The sequence below is a fragment of the Meles meles genome, chromosome 20 (genome assembly GCF_922984935.1).
Source record: "Meles meles chromosome 20, mMelMel3.1 paternal haplotype, whole genome shotgun sequence".
Taxonomy (NCBI): Eukaryota; Metazoa; Chordata; class Mammalia; order Carnivora; family Mustelidae; genus Meles; species Meles meles.
Genome location: NC_060085.1, coordinates 13,196,464 through 13,222,944, shown reverse-complemented (window position 1 = coordinate 13,222,944; position 26,481 = coordinate 13,196,464). Strand labels below are relative to the sequence as shown.

General features: G+C 49.4%; 1 protein-coding gene across 1 annotated transcript; it reads right to left on the bottom strand.

Annotated features, from left to right (window-relative positions):
- Positions 1-7,259: 7,259 nt before the first annotated feature.
- On the bottom strand, positions 7,260-26,213 carry TMEM38A (transmembrane protein 38A). Its single transcript, XM_045992344.1, has 6 exons — positions 26,028-26,213; positions 13,584-13,740; positions 13,135-13,319; positions 11,349-11,436; positions 9,749-9,866; positions 7,260-8,920 (listed from the first exon to the last, which is right to left on the bottom strand). Exons 1-6 carry the CDS (start codon positions 26,149-26,151, stop codon positions 8,681-8,683), a joined length of 912 nt encoding a protein of 303 aa, XP_045848300.1. The 5' UTR covers positions 26,152-26,213; the 3' UTR covers positions 7,260-8,680.
- Positions 26,214-26,481: the final 268 nt, after the last annotated feature.

The following is a 26,481-nucleotide window of genomic DNA, read 5'->3' as shown; positions in this document are numbered from 1 at the left end:
CTAATTCTCAACATGATGGTATTTGGAGGCAGGGCTTTGGGAGGTGATTAAGGTTAGATTAGGTCAGGAGAAGGGAGCCCTCATGATGGATTAATGCCCTTATCCAAAGAGAAGAAGACACAGGATCTTTCCCTCTGCTCCCCACCATGTGAGGATACAACGAGAAGGTGGGTGTTCACAAGTGAGGAAGGCAGCCTCATCAGCCACCAGATCTGTTGGCACCTTGATCCTGAATGTCCTAGCCTCCAGAGCTCTGAGGGACGTCTGTTGTTGAAGCCCCCTGGTCTTTGGTGATGTGTTGTAGCAGCCTGAACTAAGACATCCGATTATGGTCTGCTTTTACTGAGAAAACAAGGACTCTTAGGGGATGGTCAGATCTCCATCAGTGGTGTGGTACAGAGTTTCAAACAGCTCTCTTGGCTGTACCTAGCTAATTGCGTTATTCATTTCTTCTATGAATTATCAGATTTTTAGAGTTAGAAAGCATCCCAAAAATCATCTAGTCTGGGGGGCCCTGCATGGTAGGTTGACCCTCTGACTTCAGCTCAGGTCATGATCCTGGGGTCCTGGGATCGAGCCCTGCATCAGGCTCCCTGCTCAGTGGCGAGTCTGCTTCTCCCTCTTCCTCTCCCTCTGTAATCTGTCTCACTTTCTCTCTCCCTTAAAAAAAAAATCATCTAGTCCAGGGGTTGGCAAACTTTTCCTGTAATGAATCAGATAGTCAGAATAGTCAATATTTTGAACTGTATGGGCCGGGCAGTCTCTGTTGTAATGACTCAACTATCCTGTCGTAGCTCAAGAGAGGCCATCAACAGTACGTAAACAACTGAGTGTGTCTCTGTGCCAGTAAAACCGTATTTATAAGCACTGGTGGTGGGCCAGGTTTGACCCGTAGGCCATAGCTTACCTACCTTTGACCTATTCCAACATTTTCATTGAACTAGGAAGGGTTTGCCAAGGATCACATGGGAAGTTAGTAGCAAAACCAGAACTCACTCTTGGGCCTGCCAAACTCCTATCTTTATGCTTTCGCTTTGACCTCTTGCCTGGCTGCTGTGGGCTCAGTTCAACTCTCGTTTCCTCCACTAATTGAGCTGGGAATTTTTCCCAGATGCCTCTGGGCAGGTACCAACCAGAATCGGCAGTGTGAATGCGCATATGAGCATCTGTGTCTGCGGTAACTGGATGATTGCCTTTCCTTCGGAGAGTCAGAGACTGCCACACTCCTCCCACGCATGTATCTTGGGCTTCCCTGAGGAGACTCAGAGAGGTGAAGGGTAAAGGGAAAAGTGTAGGATAGGGAATGAGATAGACCTGGGTCCTGATTCGGCCCCACTGTGAGCCCTGTGTGAGGGCTGGCAGGTCCCTTTGCCACAGAGCCTAAAACTTTTCCTAGAAAATGGGAGGAACAACCCACCTCAAAGACAGACCGGCTCGTAAAATACCTACTTTCGTGCTTTGCATGTTGTGAGCACTTAACAGGAATTCCTGGGTGCAGTTGTGGCCTGGATTTGCTTACAGAGGAGTAGGCGGCTTCTTGGGTGGTTCCCGTGGATCCCCTGCTGCTGGTACTCGTGCTTTTGTATAAGGACGATGTATAAGCTCTACCCTTGAGTGTAGAAGACTTGGGATTTGCTTTTAATGAACAGAATATGAAAAAGGGATAAAAAATGGCTCCTCAGACTATTAAATATACAAAATCATCCCATATGATCCGGAAATTCCCACTCCTTGGTATATACCTCAGTATATATCCAAAAGAATCACATGGAAACCTTTTTAGATGATAGCAACGTTCCCTCTCTTGATGATGGTGGTGGTTACATGGGTGTCTACACTTGTCAGAACTGGATAAATGGCTCAGGGCATGGGATCACGAGGGGAGAGTGATGGAATGTTACTTCCAAGATTAGGTTATAGAAATCTATGACCCAGAAGTTTTACTCCAAGCTGTATAACCCGAAGAACTGAAAAGAGGCGTTCCAACAAATGTTTATAACAGTGCCATCTGCAATGACCTAGAAGTAGAAATAACCCAAATATCCCAACAATGAACAAAAGGATAAACAACATGTCGGATATGCATATCATGGACTATTACTCAGCCATGGGAAGGAATGGAGCTCCGGCCCACGTGAGATGTGGAGGGAGCTCAAAATCACTCTGCCGCATGAAAGAAGCCAGACACCGAAGCTCATATGTGTGTGATTCCACGTATGTGAACTGTGCACAACATGGAAAATCCAGAGACACAGAAAGTAGATTCACGGTTGCCAGCGGCTTATGGGGAGGGATGGGGGGGTGACTGCTATGGGCACGGCATTACTTTTGGGGTGATGGAAATGTCTTGGAACCAAGTAGAATTGATGGTTATTCAACACTGTGGACACACTAAATGCCATTGAATTGTTCACTTCAAAACAGTTTGTTCCGTGTTATGGAAATTTCACCCTAATTAAAACAAAACAAAACTTCTATGATTTCTGTTTTGCGAAAAGGAGCGACACTTCTTGCTGGCTTTGTATAAAGGAAGTTGCCAGGTTGGAGAGGTCCCCATGGCAGGGAACTGAGGGCAGCTTCCTGCCAACAGCTGGTGGAAAACTGAGGCTCACGGTGGAACATGCCACAAGGAACAAAAATCTGCCAACAATTATGTGAACTCAGGAAACAGATCTTTCCCAGGATGAGACCTTGCCACTCTTAGTTGATCCTTATGATGGCCCAGTATAGAGATGATGCTTGAATTTCAAGAGTCACCTGCTCAAGTCATCTGCTCCAGGTCATGCTTTTAATGGGTTTACCTGAGCCTACGTTCCTGCTCATACTCCCAGCTCTGTGACCTCCTGTGGCTAACGTCTGTAAGAGGCGCGAACAGCCAAAGTACAGTTGTTTGCTTGATAAATTGTATTTTGATTCCCCCTTCCCTTTCTTTGGTGGGGAATGCAGAGGGGCATCACTTAATGGTTAAAAGAAGACCCTGCAGACTTCTCCCTATGGGGGAAGATTACAATATACCCCGCATTGTTGAGCTGGAATTGGAGGTTCTAGGCACATTCATGGCTGATGATACATGTGACTGAATACAGATACGTGTGTATCATATTCGTACATATATTTCAAAGCTCTGACCTCTGGGACCCAGAGGCTCTGCTTCCTCCCCATCTTTCCTGCTTCAACAACCTTCCTCCCAATGGAAAGCAGGGTCTTCAAGAGATAGTTCCACACCCATGGTCACACAGCGTTTTCCATAATAACCAAAAAGTGGAAACAACCCAAGTGTCTATTGATGAATGGATAAGCAAAAACGTGCCATAGCTATACAATAGAATAATATTTAACCTTATAAAGGAAGGAAATCCTGACCCAGCCTCCACCATGGATGAACCTGGAAGACATTATGCTGAGTGGAAATAAGCCAGTCACAAAAAGACAATGCTGTATGATCCCACTTACATGAGGCACCAAGAATAGTCAAATCCATAGAGACAGAAAATGGAATGGCGGGGGCTGGGGGAGGGTGTGGGGAGTCAGCGTTCAATGGGGTCATGAGTTTCAGTGTGGGAAGACTGAGAAAGTTCTGGAGATGTTTGGTGGTGGTCGAACACTGTTGTACAACACTGTTGTACAACAGTGCAACTTAATGCATAAAAAATGGTGAAAACGGAAGATTTTGTGTTGTGTCTTTTACCATAATTATAGCAATAATGATGATGATGATGATGATGATGGTGATGATGTTATAAGAACATTTCTTTCAATCCAAGACAGAGAAAGCTACTGCAGCTATAATTAGACTGGAATGGAGAGCCTTGTCTTCAGAGTTCTTACACCTACAGGGGCCACAGGGTCAGCCTGCCCCGCCAATCATCCCCCCAGTCACGGTGGCCTACCCACCCCCTTCCCAGAATAGGCTGGGAGGCTATTTCGGTACAATCTGTTCTCTCATAAAATGAGATCCCAGAACATCCATTGGTGCTCCCAGCGGAGAGCCCGCTTATCACTCACACCCACCAGGTGCTTGATGAGTTTGAGCAGAGGTGCTCCCGGGAATTACAGTGCTAGCCTTTGGAATCCGGCTCCAAACCCTCCCGCTGGTCATGCTGAGAGGAAACTGAGATTCAGAGAAGGGGAGTTACTCCCCCAAGGCCATGCCCCTCGCAGGCAAAACGCCAGGATGTGAACAGGTCCGAGAAGCTTTGCAGCATAGTCTGAGTTTCCTCTTCTTGTTAGATGAAGCTGGAATTCTCAGCATCCATTTATGGAAGTTTTGACAAAGACACGCAGTTGTGGATTTCCCCACCACAATCAAGACACAGAACCGTTTCGTCCCCCACCCCCTTCCCCTGACTCCTTTGGAGGCTGTCCCTACTCCCACTCTCCAGCCCTGGCACCGCGGATCTGTTTTCCGTCCCTATAATTTTGCTATTCCTAAAATGTCCTCTAATGAGAGCACATGGGATGTAGTCTGAGTCTGGCTGCATTTGCTGCGGAGACGCACGCGCAATGCGGTGCATGTCCGCAGCTCGTGCTTTTTCATCGCTGAGTACTATTCTGTAGTGTGGTGGGACCATTGCGTGAGTTTCATCCACACACCAGCCGCTGGACATCTGGGATGCCTCCATTTTTTGGTGATTCCCCCAAACAGCTGCTTTGAACATATTTTGCATGAACAAGAGTCTGTGTTTCACTTAGGGATGGGATTGCTGCGATACACGGGAAACGGTGTTTGGTGAGAAACCACCCAGCTGTTTTCTTCCAGCACTCTGTGAGCCCTGTGGTTGCTCTGAGCCCTTACCAGCACCCGGCATCCTGAACTATTACTTTAAACATTCAAGGCAATATCCTTTTAACTTGCTATGGTGGCCAAAGCAACAGACTGAGTGGATTTTTGGCAGAAATTCATCATCTTATAGCTCTGGCAGCTGGGAATCCAAGACGAAGGCGTTGGAGGCACAAGTGTTTTCTTCTGAGACTTCATTGTTCTTAGATGGCCATCTTCTTCCTGGGTCTTCATAGGGTCTTTGCTCTGCTCATGTCTGTGTCCTAATCTCTCTCTCTCTCTCTTTTTTAGATTTTATCTATTGGGGGGGGGATTGACAGAGATAGTGACAGAGAGCACAAGCTGGGAGGAGAGGGAGAAGCAGGTTCCTCACTCTGTAGGGAGCCCTACCCTGGGGCTCCATCCCAGGATGTGGGGATCATGACATGAGTGGAAAGCAGACACCCAACTGACTGAGCCACCCATGTGCCCCTCTAATCTCTTCTTATAGGGACCCCAGTCACACCGCAGTGGGGACCACCCAAAGAGCTCATTTTTTACTTAATCGCCTCTTTAAAGATCCTGTCTCCATATATGGTTACCTTCTGAGGTATTGGTGATTGGGACTTCAACCTATGGATTTGGGGGGTGGGGGGCACAATTCAGTCCCCTAACAGATATGCAGGGGCATTTTGTTATATTTTTCATGTGTTTATTTCATGGGATTACTTGCTGTCCATATATTCTCCATGGTTCAAATCTTTTTTCTTCAGTTTTTTTTTTTTTTTAATTTGAGTGGGGAGAAAGAGAGCATGAGCAGGGGGAGGGGCAGAGGGGAAAAAAAGCAGGCTCCCCACTGAGCAGAGAGCTCTCACTAGGGGCTCGATCTCAAGACCCTAGGATCAGTTCAGAACTGAGCAGAAGACAGATGCTTAACCGATGGAGCCACCCAGGCACCCCTGACTATTCAAATCTTTTGCCCAATTTTTTATGGAGTTCTTTTCTTTTTTAAGTGAACATTTTTTATTTATTTATTTTATCTTTATTGAGATATAATTGACATACAAATAGACTTCACATTTTTTTAAAAGTGGGCTCCACACCCAACGTGGGGCTTGAACTCACAACCTGGAGATTACCAGTTGTGTGCTCTACTGAATGAGCCAGGCAGGTGCTCCTAAATTGCGCACATTTAAATCATAGGATTTGGGGCACCTGGATGACTCAGTGGGTTAAGCCTCTGCCTTCGGCTCAGATCATGATCTCAGGGTGCTGGGATCGAGCCTTGCATTGGGCTTTCCGGTCAGCAGGGAGCCTGCTTCCCCCCACCCCTCTCTGCCTGCTTCTTTGCCTACTTGTGATCTCTCTCCCTCTGTCAAATAAATAAATAAAACCTTTAAAGCATAGGATTTGGTAGGTTGTGATGTGCATATAGACCCGTGAAATCACCACTACAGTCAGGATAGTTAAGATTTCCACCACTCAGTTTCTTTTTTTTTTTTTTTAAGATTTTATGTATTTATTTGATAGAGATCACAAGTAGGCAGAGAGAGAGGAGGAAGCAGGCTCACTGCTGAGCAGAGAGCCTGATTCGGGGCTTGATCCCAGAACCCTGGAATCACGACCTGAGCTGAAGGCAGAGGCTTTAACCCACGGAGCCAACCAGGTGCTCCGGAAAATTAAATTTTTAAGAAACTGCCACTGTCTTCCAGAACAGCTGCACCATTTTATATTCCTGCCCACGGAATGAAGAGAGTTCCCGTTGCTCCACATCCAGCACTCAGCATGGTCAGTCTTTTTTTTTTTTTCTTTAAAGATTTAATTTATTTATTTGACAGAGATCGCAGGTAGGCAGAGAGGCAGGCAGAGAGAGAGAAGAAGAGAAGCAGGCTCCCTGCTGACCAGAGAGCCTGATGCGGGGCTCAATCCCAGGACCCTGGGATCATGACTTGAGCCAAAGGCAGAGGCTTTAACCCACTGAGCCACCCAGGCGCCCCTGGTCAGTCTTTTTAATTTAACCATCCTAGACAGTGTAATGGGTACCTTCCCACCCATTTCCCTGATGGCTAAGGATGTCGGGCATCTTCTCATGTGCTTTTTAAAATGTCATCTGTATATTCTCCATGGCCAAGTGTCCTTTCAAATCCTTTACTCGTTTTTAATTGGGCTGTTTTATTATTGAGTTTTGGGACTTCTTTATATATTCTGGATACAATCCCTTTATCAGATGTGTGATTGCCAAGTGGTTCTCTTAACAGGGTCCTGTACGGACTCTTAGCCGCAAACCCCAAACACCCCATTAATTCTCCCACTTGTCCATAAAGGGCAGTGATAATCATTACCCCCATTCCCCAAGAAGCAAAAGGGCTTGGAGAAGGGGAGGCCCCATGATCTGTCGGTGGCACAGTAAATATCTAAACTCCGAACTCCAAACTCTACCCACAGGCTCCATCTCCTCTTGGCAATTGGGGGCTGCCATGAGCCTCGTCTCCCTGAAACTCTGAGCGTCTCTAAGGACACAGAACCCTGCCGTGTCCTGAGGCCGAAAGAGCAAGAATCAATCAGCCAGGCCAACGTGCTTCTTTCACAACAGATTTATTTGCTGTACCTTCATGCCGAGCCTTGATAAACATGCAAGAGGATGCATTGGGAGCCTCAGGACCCAACCGGCTCCCAGCTGTCACCAGATCAAGGCACTTTCCCAACAGCTCGGCAATGCCTGGGACCCCGCGTGCTGATCTTGCTGCCGTTGTAGGCTGCTGCTCTGATCTCTCCTGGTGCAAAGGACAGCTCTAAACTGACCCCATCTGTGCCCAAACCCCACCTGAGACTAGCCACACCTAATCTACCCAACCCTCCTGGCTGTCCTGGTGATGCAGGATGAGATGAAGGTGGTCCGTGGGGTCAGGGCAGGGGGCCTCGGCTACCGCTCCCCTCACTCACTGTTCTGGACCCGCCCAGCAGCAGCACAAGGCTCGGCACAGAGCAAGCCGAGTCCTCTAAATGACTGAGCCGTAGAGGACGCCAGCATGAGGGAGGCCCAAAGCTTCTAGGGCCCGACAGCAAGTGTCCAGGGGCCCTTGATGGAGCTGGATCTTGGCACCCCAGCCCAGCTTGCTGCATTTCTTTGGTTTCGGGACGGCCTGAAGCCAAAGATCACAACATGCCTTCCCCATCCCCCAAGCTCTTAAGACTGGCCCAAATGTGTCTACTGAAGTCCCCCTCCGTGCCAGGTAACTTGCAGGGGTTCTCCGATCCATGAACACAAATAATCTAAAATGCAAAGTCGTTCTCAAGCACGAGGAACACCCCTCAAGGCCTCCCCTCCCGCCTGCACGGTGCTTTAGAGTTGGTAAGATTGGTTCACGTCCAGGTGCACACCAGCACCTCCACACGGAGGGGCTTGAGGGGGGAGGGTCTCCACTACGCAGATGGGGAATGCGAGGCTCGGAGGAGGCAGCTTGTCCAGTGCCGTCCGGGAGGAGTGGGCACGAGGAGACGGAAGTCGCAGCAGCTGCCTCATAGCAGACACTTAGGAATTGTCCATCAATTTCATGAGTCTCAACCTGACTTGAAGTTCTTCCGGAGTCCAGATGTAATTTTAAAGAGGAAATAGTAGAACCAAGAATATAACTGTTAGGGTTTCTGGCTGGGGTCACTGCCAGGATGCTGTGGATCTCCCGCCAAATAAAGCTGTGTCGCTATGGTGGCCTGGCAGAAAGAGAGGGACCCCTCCATGCCTACAAATGCTCCTCACCCCCATATCTCATTTAACACCCCCCCCACATGGCCCCAGTTTGCAGACTGGGAAGTTGAGGCCCGGAGAGGGGAGAGCAGAGCCCACGATGCTCCCGCATCGTCTCTGAGGGTCCTGGGTCCGGGTCTTCTCCCTGGCACCCCTCAAGGCCTCTGGGCCATCCACTAATCTGCCTTCTTGGTCTTCTTCTTCCTGGAGCCCTCACTCAGCTCCTCCTTGGACCTAGCAGGTAGGGCTGAGTGTGGCGAGCCGGGCCCGCCGCCACCATGGGACCCACCATGGGACCCACCATGGTTGTCGTGGTGATGGTTGCCCCCCCAGGCGGTCCCAAACAGCACAGGGCAGATGTAGCCCTCCAGAACATCAAAAGGGGAGCTGTGGGAGTGAGTGGCCGTCAGGAACACCTGAGGTAAGGTAACAGAGGGACAGGGAGACAGCACGAGAGATAGAGAGAGACCGAGGCAGAAAGCAAGGTGTGGGGGTAAGAGGAGGAAAGAGGGGAGAAAAGGTCAGCCAGGTCAAAGTCAGAGGCAGTTAAGACCCATCCCTCTGGCTTTATGCACCCCCAGGAGGATGACTAACTATCGTAGGTTTCCTGGGTATAGGACTTCTGGTGCTGAAACCCCAGACAGCAATGGGGACAGCTGATCTCTCCCCTCAACGTCAGGGGCCCCCCAACACCTGGGCCTAGAGAGAAACAGTGCTTGGGGTGGGGGGGACTCATTCCCTTCCCCCTTTCAGTGACCAATGGGTCCCCTCCCAGGCAGCTGCAGCAGAGCTCCCCAGATCTATGGGGTAGGACAGTGTGGTTCCCAAAGACCCCTCCTGGGTGAGCTAACCCCAGCTCAAGGCCTCAGGATGAAACCAGCACCATTCCTCGTCCAGCCTGAGTCCCTGGGGTCCTAAGTGTGCCTTCTTGGGTCTTGTCCCTCAGCTCTCCACCACCAAGGCACGAGGCCCCGATTCTCCAGACAGACTCCATGCACTTCTGCCCCTCTTTTTGGCCTTTGCCCAGGCTGGGCCCTATGCCCAGAAGGCCTTAATTGTCCTTACCCTGTCCCCACGTGCTGGACCCTCCTCTTATCAGACTTTGTTCCCATGCACAGACCTACAGGGACCCCCTTCCCCAGCTCCCTGCCTTAGGGCTGTCCATTCTGGGACACAAGAGCCACAAGTCTGAGCTCCCAGCCTGGAAGGTGTGGGCTGGCGTGGGGCAGGGCAGGACGGCTTACCTTACAGGACACCATGAACATGGTGAAGATGAAGATGAGGCTGGCTTTGGACACCGGGAGCCAGCGGGTCTGCTGGAGGGTGAAGAGTATGGCTCCGTAGAGGCTGGCTTTCGTGGGGCTGGAGGGGGCAGCCTCTGTTACTATGAGGCACCACGCAGCCCAGGCCTTTTTCCCTCTGGCCCAGACCCCCCTTCTCCACGTGCCCGTTCCCGGCCCCAGCTTTCATCCCAGCTTCTCCTGAGTGGGAGGTGGGAAGCTGCCTGCATGGCATAGATAAAGGAGGGGCGTCTCCCTGCACAATAAAGGGCTAACTTGGCCCAAAGAGAGGTGTGGCTTCCCCCTCTGGCTCCTGGGAGGTCTCCTTTCAGCCCTGGAAATGTCCCGCCTGAAAGGAGTGTTTCTGTTCACTTGGGGACTTTGGGTCATACCAGTTAGGAACGATGTGATTTAAGGTGGGGTCTTGGGCCACGTGGTATCAGATCGACCTCTGGGGGGCTGAAGACAGGTCAGGCATGCAGGTGGTCAGCTATGTCTGTGTAACCAAATCCCAATAAAACGTCCCCCAGAAGGTAGGATTACAACACATGGTTTTTCTTAACTTTCCTTTCTTTTCCTATGGGATAGGTTCGCAATATTTTAACTTGTTGCAGAAGAGAGACCTGTGACTTCTGCTCCCGATGTCTGTGGTTCACTGCTGTCCTTAATGATGATAATGCTGCCTGATATTTCCAAAGCGCTCACTGGGTACCAGGGCCAGGGAGTTCACGAGCATGAATCCATGGAGTCCTCACCCTCCACTCATGAGGCCGAAACAGAATGTAGGAGGGGAAAACACTTGCCCACTTAGCAGCAGGCAACATAACATTCTGGGTCCCCATTTCCTTGTTGGTGAACGGAGGGTGGGAATAGGCCTCTAGTAGGAATGAAATGAGATAATGCTCTTTTCTGAAGTGTGAAATGGGAATTTTCTTTGGCATATGGGTGAGCCTTTTCAGAAAAAGTATCATATTTTAATGGCCATCACTTTCTTTATTGTAGATTGGGAGAAAATTTAACGAGCCCAAACCAATGAGGTCTTTTAAAAATGTATAGGCTAAAGGTAGCATGGGACCCTAGGTTGGGTCCTGGATGCTGCTCTGTGGTCCTGCCCACCTAGTTCCAGCTACACTCCCCACCCACACTCTGTGCCCTGCTTTCTCCACCAATGCTCTGTACTCCTCTCCACCCACACTCCCCACCCACACCCCACCGCGACCCTGCAGAACTGGGCAGAATCATTGTACTTTTCTCACTTTATAGTTCGGAGAGGTGCCGGCCTCTGTCTGGAGGCTTGCCCTTTGCCAGGAAACTCCTACTCACTCTTAAAAACCCAAATCAAGTATCTTATCTCCCTGCAGCTCTGCCTGCTCCTCCCCCCAAGGCAGAGTTACAGCTCCCCTTCAGCTCCATGGATGCTCCATGACCTCTGGAAGCTTCTGGAAGACAGAATTAGTGGCTGGGGCTTCTAAGTTACTGGGAACATCCCACCCAGGGTCAGGCCCAGGAGGCACCTACCTGTACATACAGGAGGGATGGTAGGGGGGTGGGATGGGATACTCACAAGGACATGTGCAGGATCTCATTGGTCTCTGGCTTCCAGACACCTCGGAGCAGCTGCTCAACATTGGACATGAGGGCGACGCCAGAGCCTAGGGGACAGGGTGCTCCTGAATGAGTCGGCCACCTCAAACTCCCTACTCTTCTTGGCTGAGTTCCCAAGGAAGCAGCTTCACTGTTCCTAGAGTCTTCTCCAGAGGGATACTGAGCCTGGGTGTATGATAACCAGCAGCAGTGGGGAAACTGAGGCTCAGGAGGGTCACATGGCATATTTGGAGCAAAAGCAGCATGAAGGAATTGAGCTCATATCTCATCTGCAAGGCATATCTTGGACAAATCTGCGTTGTCTGCCCTGATATCCCTAGCCCAGGACCCTGACCTGTGCATAAGGCTTCTAGAAGGCCCCACATCTCAGTCTTCCTCCTCCTCAGGGTTCTAAATTTTCAATCTTTCTTAAGCCATGTGCCCTCTGGGAGGCAAGCTATACCCCTGGGGCATTTGTTCTATACTACAGGCTTCCTGGAGAGCAAATAAGGAGACCCACATGGGACATAATGGTTGAAATTCTAAAAGAATCTTCCCATTTACCCCAAACGTATTGGCTAAAGAGAGCTGAACACCCACTCCAGGAATGGCTGTGTTGAGGTACCTGGTATGTACCACTGGACCAAGGGTTCATATCTGGAGTGATTTTTCCCCCAAAGAGGCATTTGGAAACATCTGGAGACATTTTTGGTTGTTGCAACTGGGGCAGGGCTGCTACTGGTGGGTTAAGGTCGGGAATGCTGCTCAACATCCTATAGCGCACAAGACAGTCTCCACCACAGAGCATGATCCAGCCCTATGAAAATCTGAGTACACTATGGCGTAGTGGAGTGTGCTTGTAGGCCCCGACATTTTGGCAGTACCCACTTCGGTGTCAGGGAGCAGGGATAAGGAGGCCCGTGGTGTTACCAAAAAGAAGGTCAAGCCTTCTTTCCTTGTCTTCTTGTTACTCCTGGGTCCACCTCTACAACTATTATTGCTGGACTGCCTATTTCTCCTTTAACTTCTCTCAGTTTTTGCTTGATATATTTTGGTGCTATTTTTAGGTGCATATATGTTTATTATTGTTGTATCTTCCTAGTGGATTGACCTATCATTATAAAGGGCCCCTCTTTAATTTTTAGCAACATTTTCTGCTTTAAAGTCTATCTTGGCCTGCCTCTTAGCATAGCCAAAGGAGAAGGGAAAAGGAGGACTTCAAAGTCGTTAAGCATGCAAATGTTGAATTCTGAGGACCTGGAGTCAAACGTAGCTACACCCCCTTAGCCGTGTGACCATGAGCAAGTCATTTCATTTCCCTTCTCAGTTTATAGGGGATGATGTTAGATTTTTCCTAAAGCAGAGTCTTAAGAATCAAAAGAGACAAGACATTTCTGGTTGTCATGCAGGTGGGCAGTACTGACATCTGGTGGGAGAAGGCCAGGGATGCTGTTCAACATGTTACCCTGCACAGGACAGCACCCACCACAAAGGATGACTGGGCACCAAACATCAGTAGTGTCACAGCTGAGGACCCCTGCTTGAGAGACAGCCATCATTGTCTTGTGGGCCTGTTTATCTTTGACAGTGAAATTCTGGAAGAATCTTCCCATTTACTCGAAAGCTGTTGGCTAATGAGGCTGGACTCCCACAACAGTCCTTGTAGCCTGGATCAATGTCTGTGCCAACCTGGGTGCCAGACATGTACCACTGAGCAGGGGCTCTCAGCAGAGGTGATTTCCCAATGTCATCATGGTCCTGTTTACCTTTGACCCAGCCGGTGGCAATCATGACGAACCACCCATGGTGGTAGTGGTGGTGGGCGTGATGGATCCCCACGGCAATCTTGCGGACTCTCACTACCTCCTTCATGGCCACGAATATAAGTTTTACAGGCAGGAAGCAGACACACTTGTAAAAGAGGTCCAGGGGGCAGAAGAAAATCAAGTACCTTTGGGGAGAGAATGCAGAGCATCAGGGGGAGACAGACCATTGGGGGGTCCCTGGGGGGGGGGTTGTGTCTAGATCCCCCTCCCCGGCTTGCCGGGCTTGGGATAGAGTGAGGTGGTGGACAGCAGCGCACCCAGGTCCGCTGTGAAGGTTGTACAGATGAGTCCCATTTCCTCCAACCCCCCACCTCCCACCTTCCAGGTGGCTGGGTCACCCCTGCCCCCAACTCTGCTCTCCCACACCCCACCAGCCAGACAGTGCTTACCAGATGGCTGTGGCCAGCAGGACGCTGGAATTGTTGCTGAAGTAGTCGATCAGGGGCTCCCCGAGGAGCAGATCAGCCAAGATGTAACTCCCGAAGCAGTGCAGCATGGCACACAGCCAGGATGCCATGGGATGGCGCCGGGACAGCTCAACTGCTCCTGGGGGGCACAGGGGTGTCCCCCACCGTCTCCAGAGTGCCAAGGGCACGTTTGTCCCCATGCCTTCCAGTCAGCCCATCCTAATTCAGCTGCCTTGCAGCTTGCCCATTTCAGAGGAAGAACCCAGACTCAGAAAGGCTGGACAGGTGCCTGAGGTCACACGGAGAAAAGGCAGAGCTGGGCCAGGGCTCCTTCTGTGCTCAGAGACGTGGCAATGACGGTAATGCCAGGTCCCACTTAGCAGCCCCCTCCAGGTCTCGGACACTGGGTTTGCATTTATATGAAGGACTTGCTAAATCCTCATTGATAACCACAGCCAGGCGGTCACTCTCATCCCTACAAGAGAGGGCGGCGTGGAGAGGGAGCAATGTACAGATGGGAACACTTCCATGCGGCTGCTCCTGCCTTGGGCTGACGCCAAGATCCCTACAAGCTCACGCCTGTCCTCTTGGTCTCTCCTTCTTTTTACCTTTTTTTTTATTGTGGTAAAATATACATGAAATGTGCTACTTTAACCATTCTAAGTGAACAGCTTGGCGGCATGAAGCACATTCACACTGTCATGTAACCATCACCACCATCCATCTCCAGGACATTTTCATTGTCTCCAGCTGAAACTCTGTCCCCATTAAACACTAACTCTCTGTTGCCTCCTTCAGCCCCTGGCTCCCACCATCTACTTCCCATCTCTGTGAATTCCACTCCTCTAGGGAACCTCATGTAAGTGGAATCACACATATTTGTCCTCTTGTGTCTGGTTTCTTTCACTCAGCATAATAACCTGATGTTGTATCAGAATTCCTTCTTCTCTGAGACTGAATAATCTTCCATTGTATGGATATACCACATTTTGTTTACCCACTCACCCATCGATGGACATTGGGGTTATTTCCACCTTTTGGCAATGAAGAATAATGCTGCTAAGAAAATAAGTGTACCAATATCAATTTGAGTTCCTGCTTTCAACTCCTCTGGGGATGCACCCAGAAGTGGAACTGATGGGTCAAATGGTAATTCTGTTTAACTTTTTTGAGGAACTGCCATATTGTTTTCCATGGCGGCTGCACCAGTTTATATTCCTATCAGCTCTTCACAAGTGTTCCAACTTCTCCACCTCCTCCCCAACACTTGTTGTCTTCTGTTACAAGCTAGTGGCATAGAAGGAGCAAAGACACAAAAGCAAAAATGGCCAAGCACGAATGTCACCTCCTCTAGGAAGGCTTCCTTGCTCTGCTGGGTCAGTCACTCCTGCCTCTGGGCTCCCATGACCCTGTGGATTTTATCCTATTATGGGTCTTCATATTTTATTTAATTTTTAACACTAACAGAAAGTAGATTAGAGGTTGCTTAAGGCTGGAGGGAATGGAGGAGATGGGAGGGTGACAGCTAAAGGCTACAGATTTCTTTTGGACGTGATCGTTGTACAATTCTGCGAATATACTGAAAACCAACGAATGGGATGCTTTAAATGGGTGGTATGTGAATTACGGCTCAATGAAGCTGTTATAAAATAAAAGGGAAAAAAAATTAAAAAAAATAAAATAAAAGGGACAACAGAAAAAATGTAACTTATTTCAGTCTCTGTAACTGAGGATACACACTCATAAATGATAGTCAACTGAGCTTTTCTATAAACCCAAGGCAACAAAATACAAAGGAAGAATGATCTTGCTTAGCAAACAGAAACAGGAATCCTGGGGCACCGGGGTGGCTCAGTGGGTTGAGCCTCTGCCTTCAGCTCAGGTCGTGATCTCAGGGTCCTGAGATCAAGCCCCACATCGGGTTCTCTGCTCAGCGGGGAGCCTGCTTCCCCGCCCCCCCCAACCTGCTGCTCTGCCTACTTGTGATCTCTCTCTCTCTCTCTGTCAAATAAGTAAATAAATAAAATCTTAAAAAAAAAAAAAGAAACAGAAATCCCACTTGTCAGGAAAAGGGCTCAGTGCACTGGCCTTCCATTTGTTTGTATATCAGCATTGCTCGGGGACTTTACAAACCAGATACCTGACCCCCACGCCTGAGCATCTCAGTTGGCCAGTTTAGAGTCTGCTTAAGACTCTCTGTCCCTCCCTCACTCCTGCTCTCTCTCTCAAATAAATCTTTAAAAAGAAAAGAGAAGGTTACATACTATATGATATCATTTCTATGACTTTCTCCAAGTAACAAAACCATAGCAATACATGACAAAGAGTAGATCAGTGTCACAGGCATTAGGGTTTGGAGGAAGATATAACTATAAAGGAACATTACGAGGAAGTTCCTTTGGGGTCCCAGAACCATTCTGTACCCCAACTGTGGTGGTGATTATTAGAATCTATACACACAATAAAATACAAAACTGTATAGGGGGGCCTGGCTGGCTCAGTCGGTAGAGCATGTGACTCTTGATCTTGGGGTTGTGAAGTCGAGCCCCACATTGGGTATAGAGATTACTTAAAAATAAAATCTTTAAAAAAATAGAAAACTGTATTTAAAAAACTGTATGTAAATACTGCTGAATAAAGTCAGTAGTTGGTGTCAAAGGCATTGTACCGATGTCGATTTCCTGGTTTTAGTAATGACCTACCATTATGTCAGACATGGTCATCGGGGGAAGCTGGATGAAGGGGATGTGAGAACTCTTCATTAAATCTCACATTAATATGGAGGGGAAGAGTGTAGTTCTTAAAAAATAAGTTTACAGGGGCACCTGCGTGGCTCAGTGGGTTAAAGCCTCTGTCTTTGGCCCAGATCATGATCCCAGGGTCCTGGGATTGAGCCCCACATTGGGCTCTCTGCTCCGGGGGGAGCTTGCTTCCTCCTCTCTCTCTGCCTACTTGTGATCTCTGTCTGTCAAATAAATAAATAAAATCTTTAAAAAAAAAAAAGTTTACAAAAAATGTTAGGGGCACAGGATTACGTCTATTAGTCAAATTCTTATACTTTGTATAACCCATTTAAAGTCTCTGGAATCTCCAGAAACAGGTGCTAATCTGTATGTTAAATTATTAATTAATTTATTTTTAAGTCCTCTCTATGCCCAATGCAGGGCTTGAACTCACCACCCTGAGATCAAGAGTCACACACTCTACTGACTGAGTCAGACAGCTGTCTCCCTATCTTTACGTTCATACAGTCGTAATCATCTATGGCCACAACACCCCAGAGTTGCAACCTGGGAGTCCCCTGGTGTGCCAACTGTTTCATCATCTAGATTTCCTTCCCACCCCCACTAGCTTCACTTTCCAGAAAATGCCTTTAGGATTCAGTTGTAAGGCACAAGCTCTTAGCTCTCAGGGCCAGAGCTGGTACCCACAACTCTCCTTAAACAATTTACTTGGATCCAATGACAACTCTACTCAATGTGGGCAAGAGATGGGGAAGTTGCATGTGATCTACTCATCAAAAATGAATCCAAAGAAACAATCCATTTAGGTTTCTTTTGTCTTTTTTTTTAATTTTTAAAAAGATTTTATTTATTTATTTGACAGAGAGAGAGCACAAGCAGGCAGAGAGGCAGGCAGAGAGAGGGGGGGAAGCAGGCTCCCTACTGAGCAGAGAGCCTGATGCGGGGCTTGATCCCAGGACTCTCAGATCAGGACCTGAGCCGAAGGCAGAGGCTTAACCCACTGAGCCACCAAGGTGCCCCTCTTTTTTTTTTCAAGCTGTGTTTATGTATTTGAGAGAGAAAGAGTGTGCACACGAGAGAACACAAGTGGAGGAAGGGGCAGAGGGAGAGAGAGAATCTCAAGCAGACTCCCTGCTGAGTGTGGAGCCCAATGCAGGGCTCGACCTGAGCCAAAATCAAAAGTTGGGTGCTGAACTGAGCCACCCAGGTACCCTGTTTTTTGTCACTCTGGAGGCACCTGGGTGGCTCAGTCAATTGGGTGTCTGTCTTCGGCTCAGATCTTGACCCCAGGGTCCTGGGATCTGGCGCCACATTGGGCTCCCTGCTCAGCCGGAATTCTGCTCCTCCCACTGCCCCTCCCCCTGCTCGTGCGCCCTCTCTCTCAAAAAAAAAAAAAATCTTAAAAAAAAAGTCACGTTGGGGCGCCTGGGTGGCTCAGTGGGTTAAAGCCTCTGCCTTCAGCTCAGGTCATGATCCCAGAGTCCTGGGATCGAGCCCCACATCAGGCTCTCTGCTCTGCAGGGAGCCTGCTTCCTCCTCTCTCTCTGCCTGCCTCTCTGCCTAGTTGTGATTTCTCTCTGTCAAATAAATAAAAAATATTTAAAAAAAAAAAAAGTCACGTTGTTTCTAGAAATTGAATGCCTTTAGTCTCTAAGCTGAGTCTGAATGCTTGGTCTCTCCAGGACCTGCACCAAAGACAAAGCCATTGACATGAATACGAATCCATACAGTTGATACACTCAACGGACTGGTTTGGTCTTAATCCTTTGGTGAGTATGGGGACCTCCTCAGTCTTACCTGCTGCTGCACCCCCAGTGCCCGGCGCTAGGCCTGCCAAATAGCAGCCACTCAATAAACAGATGGGAGTGAATGGACTCCTGCCCTCATGGGGCTCCCCATCTAGTAAATGTGGAGGGAACACCCCAGGCATCGAGGCTGTGTTGGGCACTCTGGGTTGCACTCTAAGAAACCCTCCCTGCTCCATTAATTCAGGGAGTTACTATTTTGTCCCAGGAAACTATAGCCCTTCGCTCCATCCTTGAGAGCTGTTAACCGTACATGATATACGGATCAATATTTCCACTTGCAGCGAGTTATATGGGGGACCAGGGTCCCCCTGCCCAGCATTCATGCCCACCAGAACCTCAGCATGCGACCTTACTTGGAACAGGGTCATTGTAGGATCTTTCACTCTAAGAAACATGAAGTTGGCTCCGTGCACCACTCAGGAGTCTGCTTGAGATTCTCTCCCTCTCCCTCTGCCCCTTCCCCCACATGCACTCACTCTCTCTCTTTTTATTTATTTATTTTTAAGATTTTATTTATTTATTTGACAGACAGAGATCACAAGTAGGCAGAGAGGCAGGCAGAGAGAATGAGGCAGAAGCAGGCTCCCTGCTGAGCAGAGAGCCAGATTCTGGGCTTGATCCCAGGACCCTGGGATCATGACCTGAGCCGAAGGCAGAGGCTTTAACCCACTGAGCCACCCAGGTGCCCCTCTCTCTTTTTCAAATAAATAAATAAATTCTTCAAGAAAACCATCTGAAGGAAATCTATGTTCACATCTGTTAAATCTGTGTGCAGGGGAGAGAGGTGTCCGTGATATTTATTCTGTGTGTATGAAATACTTAATCATCAAAACTAGTAAAAACAAGAGTCCCCCCGGAAAACCAATAGGCAAGAGGGACATGGGATGTTCATCACATGGGGTTCCACCAGCCTCCTATCAGACCCTGACCACCTGCCCCCTCTCTGATGGCCATGATCAGAGGTCCAGGAGCAGGAGGTGGGCAGTGGGGAACTGTGCTATATCCTACCTGAGAACCCAGCAAAAGGTTCTGGAGGGCTCTTAAAAAATCATGTTCACGGGGTGTCTGGGTGGCTCAGTGGGTTAAAGCCTCTGCCTTCAGCTCAGGTCATGATCTCGGGGTCCTGGAATCAAGCCCCACATCGGGCTCTCTGCTCAGTGGGGAGCCTTCTTCCCCCGCCCCCTGCCCGCCTCTCTGCCTACTTGCGATCTCTGTCAAATAAATAAATAAAATCTTAAAAAAAAAATCGTGTTCACGGCAGCACTATTTACAGTTTGCCAAAAGGTGGAAACAACCCAAGCGTCCACCAATAGATGACTGGTTAAACAAAATGTGGTAGATCCACACAAAGGAATATCATTCCGCCTCAAAGGGGAATGAAGTCCTACAACATGAAAACAAATCTTGCAAAAATGCTAAGTGAAAGAAGTCAGACACAAAGGGTCCCACAGTGCATGAGGTCATCTGTATGAAATGTCCAGAACAGGCAAATCCACAAAAACGGAAAGTAGACTGGTGACTGCAGGGGGCTGGGGGAGGGGAGGATGGGGACTGACTGCTTGTAGGGCTGGGGCTTGTAGGGCTGGGGTTTCCTTTTGGGGGAAGGAAAATGTTCTGAATTTACATATTTCATATAGGGAATCATATAGTCTTTTACCTCTCGCTCTTTCACTGAGCACAGTATTTTCAAGGGCCGTATTTATTTTTCTCCACTGTAAGGTATGCCGACATAGGAATAGATCCCAAATTATCTATCCATTCTCTTGCACAAATTACATTTTATAATCGGGAAACATGCTTAATAAAAGTTGTATGAAAGAAAGTTGTAAACACAATCCCCTTTCTCTTCGCCACCCCCAACTAACCATGAGACCTTGGACAAACTATTTTTCCTCTGTGTCCCACTCCTTCTGCCAGGTGTGAACCCCAGTCCCTTCTTTGCCCAGCTCCTGACAAGGGCTGGAATTGAAATTTCCCTCCTCGATCTCACTCTGGAGTTACAAGCCCACAGTGCATCTTCTCCCTGCCCTCGAGGTTGTCCTAAGTCTCAGCATTGACAAAGGTCCTACCGTATGAGGCAGAATGTTCTCTTCTCTTCCCTGGGGTGTCTATTTAAAAATGCTGCCAGCTGAGAGTTAATCCTTTGGAGCAGCTGGTGGGTCCTGCAAGGGCTTGGGTCAGGTGAGGCACCCATGTTTTGCAGAAATGGATACCTCTGTATCTAAAAATAACCGTTAGGGGTTGAATTCTTTCCAGGGTCATTCTGGCGCCCTCTGGGACCATCCCAGGGACTGAGGCCAGGGAGCAGGGGGTGGGGGCAGGGCAGCAGGTAGTGGGAGTAAAGCAGGCTCCTGTGTTTGCACCATGGGTGAGTCCTGGTAGAAAAGTCACAGACCCCGGTTTGGCCCTGCTGCTCACTCTCTCTGGTGTGGCCTTGGACAAATGACTGTTCCCTGCCAGCCTCAGCTTCCTCTGCTTTCCAAAGAAGAGGATGAGAGTACCCTGTTCCCAAGTTGTACTGGTGATTCAATGCGGTGTGTGTAATTATCAAGATGATTCTTAGCATCATCAAACTTATTTATCTCAGCAACCTAGAAGACCAAGGTCAGTCTCCTCATTGCCACACTGGAGAAGACGGAGGCGGATGGGGGATGGGCCTGCCCTGAAGATCCACAGCAAGGCAGTGCCGAGAACCGTCCCTCTGGCTCTTTCCCTTTGCCATACTCCTTCCTGATTTCTCTTGCTGGGTTCTGGGGGAGCATCAGGAACCACAAGAAAGTGGGTTGCAATCCCAGGTTTGCCACCAAAGCCCTCCCCTCTCGCTGGGTGAGCTTGGCTAGTCACTCCTCTCTCCGGGTTTCAATGGGTGCGTTTGTGCATAATGGGGGTGCTGTCTGGAGGGACCAGTCATCCTGATTTGCCTGGGACCGAGGGGTTCCTGGGACATGGGGCGCCTGGTGCTTGTCTTAACGGAACCTGGGTGAGGTGGTCACCCCAGTGTTATTACCCATTTCAAAGGGCGCCGGTGAGAACAAAAAGAAATTGCTTAGAGCTTAGCAATTATGCACGAGTTATTCCTGGAACTGAACTGAAATGGAAAGTACCTGTGGGTGGAAATTTTAGCTGATGGATTTATAAAAATCAGCTCTGCCTGAGGAGGGAGGAGGAAGCCCTTATCACGTCCCTAGCTCTGGCCTGGGATGGGCATCCCAGCATTCCTTCTCTGGGGGTTAGAGTCCTGTCTATGGAAGGCAGGGAAGCACTAGAAGGTTCCCCAGGGCACTATCAGCAAAGCCATGGCTCTGCACTATTTAGTCTGAGGTCCAAACATGGGAGGTGTATTTACAGAGCTTCTCAGTGACTTGAAGGAACTCAGCTGTCTGCCTTGGTTTCTGCCCCTGTGACAGATTTTTGGAAGGTTGGAGAGGCAGCCCTTTACCCTCGAAAAGCTTAGAGTTCACGCCAGAGGTCTCAAAACAAGGCTCAAGGAGCTGTCTTGTTAGTCCCACAGTGTTTTAGATGTACAAACTGCAACCAAGATGTCTCTCAGTAGGTGAATAAGTAACTATGGTGCATACGTACCCTGCGAGATTACTCAGCAATGAAAAGAAATGAGCTTTCCAGCCACGAAAAGACGTGTTAGAACCCTAAATGCAGGGGCACCTGGGTGGCTCAGTGGGTTAAGCCACTGCCTTCGGCTCAGGTCATGATCTCAGGGTCCTGGGATCGAGCCCCACATCAGGCTCTCTGCTCAGCAGAGAGCCTGCTTCCTCCTCTCTCTCTCTCTGCCTGCCTCTCTGCCTACTTGTGATCTCTCTCTGTCAAATAAATAAATAAAATCTTTAAAAAAAAAAAAAAGAACCTAAATGCATACTGCTGAGCAAAAGAGACCAGACTGAAAAGGCTACACACTGTATGGTTCCAATTCTATGATATTCTGCAGAAGGCAAAACTATGGAGATGACGAAAAGATCGGGGGTTGTCCAGGGTTTGAGGGAGGGAGGGGGCAGGATGCTCACGGGGAGCTTGGGGGATTTTTAGGTTAGTGAAATTATCTGTACGATAACCTAACAGTGGATACACGTTATACAATTGGCGAAATCCACAAAACGTACAATACCAAGTAACCCTCATGTAAATTCTGGACTTTGGTTGATAATATGTGATAGTGATATTATAATAATAATGATACGGGCTCCTGGATTATGACAAAGGTACCCCCCTGGGCCGAATGCTGATGGGGAGAAGTCAGAGAGTACACGAAAATTGTACTTGCAGCTTAATTTTGCTGTGGATCTAAGACTGCTCTAGAAAATAGCCTATTAACTTCTTTAAAAGAAAAAAATGTTAATTGTTTTATTTAAAACAATTTTTAATTTTTTTTAAACAAATTTAAAAAATGTCTGAACAGCCAACATATACACATAGGGAACTGCATATCGCACTTCCAGCTTCCCTTGAAACACCACTTCTGGTGGTTCTTGCTGCAATCAGGCAAAGATGTGCATGGCTGGGTCTCACCTGGGGACAGTCCCCACGTGGTTGGCAGACCGCTTCCCATACATCACCTGCCTGGCCCTTGAAAGCACTGGGCGTTTGAGACTCGGTCTAGGTCACTGCTTCTCAACTGGAGGCAACTCCATCGGGGGACATTTCTGGTTGTCACAACTGGCTGTCACATTCTGGTTGTTACAACTAGATGCTACCAGCATCTAGTAGGTTGAGCCACGGGGATGCTGTGATACATCTTGAAATGCCTGTGATGGCCCCCACCACAGAGAATGATCTGGCCCTCACTGTCACTTGGGCAGAGACCTGGGCAACACTGTTTACACAGAACTGGTTCTCATCTGGGGAACTTAAAAAAGACATACTGACACCGGTAATGTGCACAGCGATTCTAATTTAAATGGAAGGGTGCTGCGGGAACAAGAGGGTTCTGAAAAGCTCCCCAGGTGAGTTTAATGTGGAGGTATATTTGAGAACCACTGGTCTGGAAGGTTCTTGGGATAGGTCAAGGCTTAAAAGGATCCAGGACAGTCATTCATTCGTTCAACCATGCAGCCGACATCCACTGCTTTCTCTTCTCTTCTTGGCTAGAACTAGGGAACCCGGAGGTGAGCCAGATCTTCTCCCTGCTGTATTAAGGAGCTCCAGGTTCTAATAAGGAGCTCCTGCCTCTTTTAGTCCATCCTTCCTTAAATGTTATGCAGATTCTGATTCAGCAGGTCTGGGGTTGGGGGAGGGTGGGCTGGCATTCTGCGTTTCTTAACCAGCTCCCAGGGGCCACAGATGCTGTTCATCTGAGGACCACACTCTAAGCTCTGTCCTCATTCAGGATTCTCGTGAAAGCCTGACCCAGAAAATGCCTGCGTCTCAGGAAACACATCCTCCCACGGCCTTACAAATAATTGTGACTACCTCTCCCAAGTGCCTTAGACCCTACTACGGACAAAGCTCTCAATACATCTTTACAATAGCCTGGCAGAAGAGTTTGGGATTATGTTTCACAGATGAGTGAGCTGAACCTCACGGGAGGTGCAGGCACCAGCCTGGTGTTCCGTGATAGAGGCTGACTCCCAATTCAGAGACTTTCCCTAAAAGCCAGCGTGGCTCTCAGCTCCACAGGTGTGCGATCTGTGCCATTGCCAAGGACCCTGTGTTCAGAAGGGTCCCACATTCACTTTAACGCTGCTGTCACCATCTTGAAATTCTGACTTTCTGAGTGAGGGGCCCTGCAGATTCGTGGTGGCCAGTCCGGCAGTCAGCACACAGATTCTAAGAAACCTTTGTAGAGACTCAGCAGGAACAACAAACAGGGTGGGGTGGGGTGGGGGGCTAACCGCTAAGCCCAACTCCTCCCTTTTCTAAAGGGAACCAAGTACCTCAGAGCAATTGGAGTGAGTCTTGGGGTCCAGCAGACCTGGGTTTGAGTCCCAAGGCTGCATCTACCAGCCATGGGACCACAGGCTCATTGGGTATGTAAATTAGCTTACCCACTATTTCCTACTTCCGCAGTTGCAGACAGAGGGCATTTGAACTGGGCAGGGGTTTCTCAATCTTGAGGGCATGCAGGAATCACTGGGGAGGGGACCCTGAAATATAAGCATGCAGGGATGGCCCTATCCCAGATATTCTGATTCGATTTGTCTGGAGTGGAGATGAGATGGGGGTTTAAGAGTCCCCAGGAGCCCCTAATATAAGCAGGTTATGAACCACTGAAACTTCCCCATCTTCAGGAACCTTCAGGCTCCAGTACCTCTAGTTCAGATGACTTATTTACTCTGGCAGAAATTTCTAGACCCCCCCCTGCATACTCCCAGCCAGCCTGAAGACCTCTTTCCTCCAGACATTTGTGTCCTACATCCCTCTGAAGCTCCAGCCCTCCACAGTTTAACATTTCCCAAGGTGTGCTAGGTTCTGTACTTACCCAGGGATTGGCCTGAGCCACCAAAATCTGTCTTGGAAAGGAAATGCAGTCCTGTGCCCGTGCTAAGACAATACAAAGCTTATTCTGCTTTGCAAAGTAACTGATCTGCAGAATAGCTTTTAAAGAATAGGCTCTGGCTTGTGGACGGGCAAAAATAAAACGGAACAAAAACACTTGGCAACCAGAATATAATCCTATTTGCATAAAATCGTGCTTTACCATCTCTAACTACAGAGTTATAAACGCATAGAATAGAGGTCTGGAAGGGCCGGCAATACCTCAACTGTAATGATCTTTTTTTTCCTTTCTGTTTCTCAGCTTGATTTTTAAAAACAAAGAAGCACCTATTTTTATAATCTGAAAAAAAAAAAAAAAAAAAAAAAGCTATTTCAGTCCTGAGAGAAGAATATAGAGGAATTTACATCTAAGTGCGAGAAACAGTCACAAAGTTTCCGGATGATCGATCCCTTTTCTAAAGCTAAATTCTCTAGTCCCTGTCGTTGGCTGGTGTGCTATAACAGTTAAAACGCTAGGAGATGAACAAGAAACATTCAGTGAGCCTTATCTAAAAATAGACCACACTCCAAGGAGGCTATTTACCATCATCTAAAAAAAAAAAAAAAATGCTTTTAAAAAACCCCAAGAAGCAGAGTTTTTCTTTCCTTCTGCGATTCTCCGCGGGGGTGGGGGGTGGGGGTGGAGGGGACGGTCTGGAGCTGGCTGGGTTAGCTAACCCCAAATCACCCTGCCCTAGGGCAGATTTTGCTCAGTAAGTGGAAAGGATCCGCGCCACCGCTGGAAGAATTCCCGCCGGGCGCGGGAGACCCAGCTACGCTCTGTCGGAGGAGGAGGGGAGACTGCCCGAGGGCCGAGGGCCGCAGAGCAGCGGGGGCACCGGTGTCACTTTCTCTGAACCGGATTACTGCCTCCAGCACTGACGGCCCTTATATAGACACTGAGCCGCTCCGGCTCCGCGCGCCAAGGGCAAGGAGGGAGGTCACGGCTGCGGGAGGCCAGGACATCTGGACTGACGGACAGCACCGACCCCAGCCTGCGCCTTCACCACGACCTATGCCGCTTGCCCAAATTCACGCGACCCTGCCGGGACCCCTGACCTTCCCTTCCAGCCCCCTCCCGAGCACCTGTTCCCCTCTTCTATACAATTGCATTCCTCTCCTGTCATCCAGCCCTCATCCGCTCCCACTCCCCCAGCCCCACCATCCCGGGGGCTCCTCTCCTTGCCCTCCCTCGTCTTCCCCCCGCCGTCCCCCGCCCACTCCTTGTGGAAGAACCGCATGATCCCGGCACCTGCTGCTCCCCCGAAGCACTCCCTGGTACTGTGCCCCGCCATGATCTAGGGCTTCCCCCTCCTCGCGACCCGCAGGTTTACCCCCACCCCCCGCCCCGCGATGCCAGCCCCCGCGGACTGCTGGCTCTGGCTCACCTGGCTCATACTTGAGGTAGAGAATGGAGACGATGAAGTAGCTGAGGTCAAAGACGGGGAAGAGCGGCACCCGCGAGAAGCTGAGCGCCAGCTCACCGAGGCTCAGAGCCGAGAGCAGCTCCATGGCGCCCACCGGGTCCCACCCCAGCCCCCGGCCCAGTACGTCCCGCAGCCAGCCGCCGGGTGACTGCGCCCCCGCCGTAGGACCCGCCCCCGCCCGCCAGGCACCGCCCCCAACCCGGCCCCCGCGGGAGAGGAGGGACGACCGCTGGCCCCGGGGCGGGTCGTGGGACCGTCCTGTCCCATAAAGCCCAGTAGGGTGTCTCATACTCCGTCCCTCGGGCCATCACGACCCCCTTCAGCCCAGCGAGGTAGGGTGTAGGGGTGTCCCTGTGGTGTGAGTTGGACAGGGTCGCTCTCCATGGGGCGAGGCCCCCTTCCCGCACGGAACTCA